The sequence below is a fragment of the Leptidea sinapis genome, chromosome Z (genome assembly GCF_905404315.1).
Source record: "Leptidea sinapis chromosome Z, ilLepSina1.1, whole genome shotgun sequence".
NCBI lineage: Eukaryota > Metazoa > Arthropoda > Insecta > Lepidoptera > Pieridae > Leptidea > Leptidea sinapis.
This window is the reverse complement of record NC_066312.1, coordinates 18090280-18099302: the sequence shown is the minus strand read 5'-3', so window position 1 is coordinate 18099302 and position 9023 is coordinate 18090280. Positions and strand designations below refer to the sequence as shown.

Genomic DNA, 9023 nt, shown 5'->3' with positions numbered 1-9023 from the left:
TGGTTATACTACTTCAATATAACCTGCCGCAGCGTATGTATGTGGTCTATGGTACTAAAGCAATCCGGCTTGTTCGGAAGGCTGGAAGTCGTCGAACCTGCGCACGAGACGATTTGTGATAACCCTAGAACACAGCTTATATACATCGCTCAGAAGTGATATGGGCGATAAAGCATTACCGTTTTACCCTCGAGGATGACGGAATTGAATAGGATTAGGATTCTGGAGGATCTTCAGCACCAGCTCTCAGAAGCTCGGCTGTAATTCCATCATCACCCGACGCCTTGATGTTTTTAAGCTGTTTTAGGGCAACACTAATCTCATACAGGCTGACGTCGATATTTTCGGTATACTTACTTACTATATTACTACGATACTACTGTAAATTATGTCCGAATGCTCTATTAACAAAAAGGTAACAACACGGTAAAAACAAAATATGATTGCCACCATTTTACCTTTTTACCTATTATTTAATTCAAACTTTCTTTTTGAATAATAATCAGATTATCGTCACTTTGTTTAGGGCCTGCATATTTTTTGTAAATGTGAAAGTCAGTATCGTAATAATGACCTCAATGACCCTCACGATTTGGATAAGACACGGCTGGTTTGTAATTTGATATATGATGCAATTATTTAATTTAATTTATTATTATTATTTTATATTTGATAGATCAAGAAACGTTAGTTTGGGTGTGTATATGTATGTATGCTGCAAAGAGTAACCCTCTTATTCATAATGTTCCGCTAACTTTAAACAGCCGCTAAGGAGTGTTTTTCTCATTCTGACTTAGGTCAATAGAAGAAGACAGAGTGAGAATTAGCAATGCTTTAAGTTAGCAGACTATTATGAATAAGGGGGTAAGCATATACACATATACATATCATCCATACGTTTAACTAGCGTAGTAACAATGATCGGATGGTTCCACTTTTGACTACCAGACGTTATTATATAACAGTCATCACGCAGACTATACATTTGACACTGTATCGCCATCATACAAACAATATACAAGAAGAAAAATCTTACGTTACGGATGTTTTTCTTGGATTATAATCCCCTAATAAATAATTCATTAAAACATAATTCGGCTTAATTATTATTATTCATATAAATAGCTGTTTGTTTGTTTATTATTATTAAATATTTATTATAAATCATTGTAAATAAAATAAAGTTGATAACTTTGTAAAGTAGTTTTTTTTTTATTTTTATAATAAAAAATATGTATCCAAATAATTTTTTTCATTATACCTCGAATAGAACTTAAAATTAATATTTTTATAATAAGGAACTTCGTTCCTATCCGGTGTCCCACGGCACCACACGGTTTTAGTTATTTAAGTTTACTGGCAATGTTTTACATATTTTAAATAATTTGCTATGATCATTTTTGCAATTAAATTTTAACTTTTTTAGTATCAAGAAATATTTTATAGTAAGCCCATAGCTATCAAGCGCATAATCAACTATGAATTTCACCAACGCTAAGGTCTTTAGCGTACTAACCTATTTTCAAGTAGAACTCTCAATTTCCTATGAATAAAGTCATTATTATGGAACCAGGAGAAACACCAACATATGTTACACAAAAAACTTTTTCTATAGGATTACACAGGCAATTATTTATATTATTATGAAAGCAGGCAAAACTGTTTGCATACAAGGGAGGAGTCGAGTCGAACTTGTAGAATGAAGATAAGATGAGCCAATAACTATAAGTTTTGTTTAATTTGCGTTTAATACCAGTGTCATGCGACCATTTGATAAGAGTGTCAATATCCTATTGAACTAAGCGACACGTCTCATCGAGGTCGATGCCGTCACGAAGTATACATAGGTCATCCGCGAACACGGGTGCTGAACAGTGGCGTATTACATCACATAAACTATTAACATATATGAGATAGCATACTGGCTCACATCCCGTGCCCTGAGGTACTCCATACTGCACCTTCACCTCCTAACTGAGCGTATTGCCTACCTTTATATGACTTCATGGAATTCAACCAGTTGTTCATTCGCTGTCGCACACCACACTCGTCCAATCCATTTCCATTTCTAAAGTATCAAAAGCTTTATTGAATTCACAAAAAACCGTAACTATAATTTCTCGCTCTAAACAATTTATTATGTTTTTAAAGTACCCTCACTTCTGGTATAAATACACAAATAAAATTTGAAAACAAAATTTTATGAACGATGCGGGATTCCAACCCACGATCTCTCGTTGCCGGCCAATTAGGTGTATGTTTGCCTCGTTTTAAGATACACTTGTTGTATCACATGGTACCACCGCGTATGGAATTATGCACATTTTAGCTGTATGTAAAGAAAAGTATCTTGAAGACCGCACTGTGAAGTCACACCTACCGCCATGTAGTAAAAATTTTGTGTAAGTCAGTGGCGCGTGGTAGGGTGGTGGAATCCAAAGGCAGAGACCTGGTAAAGGAGCGATCGAAATATAAACAGAGTAAAATAAAAACCTAGTTTTTTTTTTTATGAAAATAAGGGACGAGACGAGCAGGACGTTCAAATGATGGTAATTGATACGCCCTGCCCATTACATTACAATGCAGTGCTGCTCAGGAGTCTTGAAAAACCCCAAAACTTCTGAGCGGCACTACAACTGCGCTCGTCACCTTGAGACATAAGATGTTAAGTCTCATTTGCCCAGTAATTTCACTAGCTACGGCGCCCTTCAGACCGAAACACAGTAATGCTTACACATTACTGCTTCATATTTTCTTTATGATAAGAAGTAACAAGATGAGCGAGATACTGTGTCTACACCCATGCTTTAAATACTCTATTAAAGATTCTGAAACAGCTTATTGCCAACATTAAAACACCCAATGTTTTAATAACCATTACATCATCTAAAAAAGTGTTGTAATGTTGTACTGAATTTCATAACAACACTCCTATTTTTTTTTCATTCCCTTCATGCTCAAAGAGTTTTAACAGACAGCCACATTCTTATTGCTCGATGCGTATTCAAGTGAATTTTAATTATTGCACTTTCCAAAGGTAAATTACTACTAAAATAAATAATTATTTCATTAATACTTAGTTTATTTGTATATAATCAGTTATGGTTGATATTAGGTTACTACTAGGACTGGCTGTTTTAATGTTAGCAGTAAGCTAACTGTTTCAGAATCTTTTAGAGGATTCACATTATGGGTGTAGATAAAGTCTTGTATGCAACTGTTGATAAATTAATACCTATTAAAACACTCATGTGATACTACTATCACACTCGGCTTCACCTCGTGAGATAAATCCACATTCGTGTTTTAATACCCCTTATTACACAACAGTTGCATAAATAACTATAATTAACTACCCCCCTTGCACATTAGGTATTACACGGCGGTAGAAAACTGAAAATTTAGTATTTTTAAATTATTAAATAATAATATCTATTACTTTAATATTATATTTTAAGTAATAGATGTTATGTGACACTGGTATCCGCATCCCTGACACGAATAGATTTATTTAATTTTTTTCTTGAAGTTGAGCGGTTCCTTTTATTCCAACAGTTTACGCTAAAATGGGAGAAGAATGCCAAAATTTCTATTAGTTCATTATAATTTTGTAAATTATAAACAAATAAAACATCGTCTTAATCTTGCATCTTTTAATATTTAATCCATAGTTATTTATTACATTATACAAACAAGCATTAACTGTATATTGGTACTATCTTGAATCTCAAGAATCTGGTAGTATAATTAGAGTAACACAATTAATTAATAGAAACACAATTATAATTTGAAATCACTAAATGGCATTCAATGCTCATAAAATACATTATTGTAATCGCAATCGAAGTTTTCCTATTTGTACATGAGTTGGGCAATCCACAAAAAAAAATTGATCTCAGACCATCCCCAGGCATTTTCTATCCGACAACTTGTGTTGGCGTGGGTAACCAAGACTTACACGCATTTATGCGCGGCAAAAATATCTTCAAGAATACACATCAAATGATTGAAATTTGAAATGTTTCCTACACACAGCGGACATGAATGCTGTAACAATGTGGTAGAAGAAGAATGAAAGAAGGGAAAAAGCTGTAGAAAACAGACCTTTTGGTAAGTAATATGCGCGCAGTTAATTTGAGTGGTAGATTAATACAATTTTACAAAATGACGTTTATTAAGTTAAATCCTTTATAAGGTATATCACAAAAGGATATATCACACAAGTTAATTGGACGACGTTAACAAGCGCGTGACAGTGAAGTAAAAGGAAGCCCTTGTTATTTGAATTGGGTAGTAGCACACTTAATAGTAAAAATAGGATCACGCTGGAGGCTGCATCCGTGAATTACAGCCAGCGTCTGAATAACACAGTCGCGTACTAGTGCGGGTTAGCGCTGATTTGATCGAATTTCTCTCATCATTCTGTCCTGACAGTCTTTCTGATAATCTTAATCCTAAATTAGAACATTTTCTATCTAATTCTAAATTAATAAACATATAATGACGTGTACCAAAGGTACATAAAAATCACAAAGATATAATATTATAACGATCAACGTCATTGAGATTCGCAACATTCTAGTTTCCCGTCTATCTTTGTTGTATATTTATACTGGACCTGAAAACATGGAAAAATAATTAGTAAAATTACCATTATTTGAGCTATTAGTATAGAAATAATGGTTTGATGAAGTGGGCATGGCAATCCAAGTCCTAAATTATGAGGAATAGTGTGTTTCGTTAAGAACTTGAAAAAATTACCCTGTATACTTGAAACAAATTACCCATATTCTAGTAACTGGTCTCTAAACATTCCGTAGCTAATATAGGTAGGTACTGAATGTTTTAATAAAGAAAATTTGAAGTCGTAGAGCTATGCTCGGAGTTTCCCTGCGAGATCGAATCAGAAATGATCCGTAAGAGAACCAAAGTCACTAACATAGCCCAAATGATTGTGAAACTGAAGTAGCAGTGGGCAGGACACATAGTTCGACGGACAGATGGCCGTCGGGGCAGTAAAGTCCTCGAATAGCAAATAGTCCTCGATACTAGAATTAGTAGTAGTAGGAATGCGTTGGAAGGTAGGAGGATATGAAAGTGATATTGAAAGGAGAGTGACTGCGGCAAATTGTGTGAATGGAGCGCTGCATGCCTTTATAAACGGTCAGACTGTGCCAATAGAAGCGCGAATGGCTGTACATAATGGAGTGCTTGTCGCCACGTTAATGTATGGAATTGAAAGTTGGGTATGGCAAGCATAAAAGCAGAATTAACGCAGATGAGATGCGATCACTGCGTAGTATATGTGGGGTAAGACTGACTGATAGAATTCCGAATGCGGTAATACGAGCGCGCTGTGGAAGTGTGTGTGGGCAAGTCGGTCGCGGGAGACCTCGTAGAACATTCGTCGATCAAATTGGGGATGTTTTGAGAAAAGGAGAGGTCCGAAGCACCCGCAACCGGCGAGTATGTATGAAAAGAGTAATGAATGTAGAGTAAGCGCGTGAGGTTTGTAAGGATCGAAGCAAATGGCATTCTATTGTCTCTGCCTACCCCGACGGGAACAAGGCGTGAGTATGTGTGTGTGTGGAATGCGTTGGATGAGGGTAGCGCAGGACTAGTCATCGTGGAGATCTTTGGGGGAAGCCTTTGTCCAGCAGTGGACGTCTTCGGGTTGATATGTTGATGATGATGAAGTCGCAATATAGTAATACAGTTGGTGGCTTAAATTAAACTTCAGTTCTTGTATATTCTTGCAAAAAGTTTGATGTCTATCCTGGTTCATTTAAGAATGGATGGTTCTGTTTTCGGAATGGCTAATCCTCAGTAATATAGTCAACTGTACGTTGGATGATGAGATATAAAAAAAATTGTATGCATTTCTGATTCGAGCGCAAAATTTGCAAAAGATACTTACCCATTATTGCCTTCTCTTCCAGGCCAGGACTGGTGACCATCTAAGGTTCTGTTAACTGGAAATAAAAAATGATTAAACATTTTTTTAATTTATATAATATATTTGTTTTACAGGAAATTTTATCTATTGCAATGCAGTATCAAATTCGCTATGGCTAGTGAATATAATATTTTCAAATAAAAGTTTTTACAGAACATAATTAAGGCTTTTGCATAATCATCACGACTAGTTTAATTAATTTTTAATATATACACTAAGGTCTAAAAATACTACAAATCCACGATGTTAAATTAAGTTAAGTTAAAGTTAGTTAAAATTTTAAATTAATTTTAGGTTTTAAAATGAAAAATATCGTTATTATGCTAAATTATTATCATGTATACTAATTATATACTACTGCTATGTTATACTACGACTATATAAATTAAAAATATATTTTCACAATGTGCTCTTACAATTTTTCTTGTCACTGAGCCTATTTTCTCTTCTGCTTCTTGCTTTGGAACTAAGTTTCGATGTCGCAGACCGAACTAAACTTTCAATTATTTCTTCATCAGCAGACATGTCACCACTGCGAAAAAAGAATTAAAGTGTTTCCAATAATCTGTATATTTCAAAATCAAATTTATTATGGCTGTTGCTAGTCGTCCACTTATATATATAATATATAATAATAACACACACACACACAGTTTTCAGACTTGTTTTCACTGTGCGATAATAGTAAAATTTGGTTTTTAATCATTTCTGGTTATTTCTATATTGTTTATTAAATAAAATGTATCTGCTAAGGAATTTGCGAGATATTCCCAATACACTGTCCACACAGTGTCCTAAGACAACTCACTGGGAAGTCTCAACCACTAAAAATGTATATGTTATCTTTGAAATAAACGAAATTATTATTATTATAATTATTTACCGGCTGTAATCGTTAAGTGTGTCCAGGCGATTATTCCGTAACTATTACATATATTAAAAAAAAAAAAATTAAACTGATATCGAAAGGACGTTATCTATTCATATACAATTAAAATAAAATCAACAATTTTTTTTTAAATCAAACGAGAAGTATCTAAAATTTTGATAATATACGCTCCCTTACATTTAGTATGACATTAATAAAAGGTCATTGTATCGCACAACAAGGACTTCACTTCGAACATCTGCTTTGAATACAAAATTATGTATTTACTTATATATTATTTATATATACGTATACGTTATATATGTATTACTTTAGGTATTAAGTTAATAAACAGTTTCCTTTAATATCAGCTTTAATTTTTTGTAATACATATCTTAGCAAAGATTGATCCTTTAACAGCCACGGAGTCCATAGGTCCAGTAATAAATAATAATAGGTTGTATTTTTATTTGATAAATCATTCGGGTCGATTTCCGTCAAAAGTTCAAGAAATTATCAAAACTAAATATGCAGTTATTGGTTTCTTATAAGTCGATGGCATGACTCGTAGTTTCCGACTTGGGCATTACCGCCCTTCTCAAAAATCCATCCTGAATACCTCTTATATACCAAAAGTAAATAACACGACGATAAGAAGTCTTAAAGAAATATGATTCTTGAAAATAATACTCACTTAACTTCTTTATTCCTAGGACTCGTGAATTTTCTGCGTCTTCCATCTGTGAGTATGTTGGTATCCTGGAGCAGTTGCTTAAGTGCATTATCTTTTGTTTGTTCACCACTCTTCGTTGAATACTTTTCGATCTGGATACATTATTTTATTTAAGTTTTGCTTATCATAGGAATTATATAGAGCTGTTGCTCGGGAGTTTGTCATAATACAAATATTAAAATTTTAGTTGGTGAGCCACTCTTTAAATTGTAACATTTTCTAAATTTCCAACCTCTTTTTTTATGGAAGAGGACAAACGAGAGTACATATAGATCACCTGGTGGTATGTGATCAGCGCAGCCCATACTCTGTTGTAACTATTGAGGAATAATAAGATTCTAAACGACCTTATAGATGCCGGCTAGATTATGGGTACCACTACGGCGCCTATTTCTACTGCGAAGTAGTAATGTATAAACATTACTGTGTTTCGATCTGAAGGGCGCCGTAGCTAGTGAAATTACTCGGCAAACGAGACTTAAAATCTTATATCTCAAGAAGACGAGTGCAATTGTAGTTCCGCTAAGAAGTTTTGCTTTTCAAGAATCCTGAGCGGCACTGCATTATAATAGGTAGGGCGTATCAATTATCATCAGCTGAACGTACTGCTCCACTCGTGCTTTATTGTCATATTGAAAAAATTGTGAAATAACTACGAAGAATGGGTTTAAATTATAATATTTCAGCTGATGAATGGTGAAACGAATTACAAAATGCTACCCACATCAATGATCATCTTTCCTCTTGTCTTATTTCTTTCTCGATGGTTTGCTCTCTTCTGCAGCTGCTGTATGACTCTTTCTCTGGTCGTTCTGTATTCCAAAGCGAACTCAGAGATTATTTTGAGGAAATCCGAAGGCCTAGTCTTCACAATATCGGCTGGTGGTACACCGAGGTATAACAAGAATTTATTATATCTGAAACAAAAAGGAGAAAGGTTAGGTGTTGTATTACAAGCAACACTTTTCGAATGCACCACTTTATCATATATACTTCCCAAATCGCAGTTGCAAATCTCGCATTGCAAACATAGCATACAAATAAAAAATATCAGTATAATTCCACATTCAAGAGCCCACATACCTGCTCATCACCCTTTTCTTAATAACGCTAAGTAATATTATCCTTTCAGCTGCATCTGTTATGAAATCGTTAATTTTTGTCTTATATATTTGTGAGCCGTCGTGTTTCGCAACCTTCTTTAAGTGATCCCAGGAAGCCTTGCAATCTGTTTCTAACTTAAGTAGATTGTTGCTCAAAACATCGAAGTCTACTTTCGATGCTCGGATGACTGGACCAACCTAAAATTGTATTTATATATAGTCAAAGTCAAATATCATCATCTTTATTTCAGCCGGAAGACGTCCACTGCTGGACAAAGGCCTCCCCCAAATATCGCTATGACGAACGGTCCTGCGCTGCCCTCATCCATCCTACTCCGGCGATCTTGACCAGATCGTCGGTCC

The 9023-nt window shown here is 34.7% G+C and overlaps 1 protein-coding gene across 2 annotated transcripts in view; it reads right to left on the bottom strand.

Moving 5' to 3' along the window:
- Positions 1-3638: 3638 nt before the first annotated feature.
- Positions 3639-9023, bottom strand: part of LOC126978836 (FH1/FH2 domain-containing protein 3) — an 89821-nt gene continuing 84436 nt past the window's right edge. For both annotated transcript variants that reach the window (XM_050827924.1, XM_050827925.1), the window contains 6 exons: positions 8641-8858; positions 8282-8474; positions 7519-7649; positions 6373-6488; positions 5918-5972; positions 3639-4618 (listed from right to left, as the gene is read on the bottom strand). In XM_050827924.1, coding sequence (XP_050683881.1) covers positions 4591-4618; positions 5918-5972; positions 6373-6488; positions 7519-7649; positions 8282-8474; positions 8641-8858 — 741 coding nt within the window. In that variant the 3' untranslated portion in view covers positions 3639-4590. The remainder of the gene's footprint in view (positions 4619-5917; positions 5973-6372; positions 6489-7518; positions 7650-8281; positions 8475-8640; positions 8859-9023) is intronic.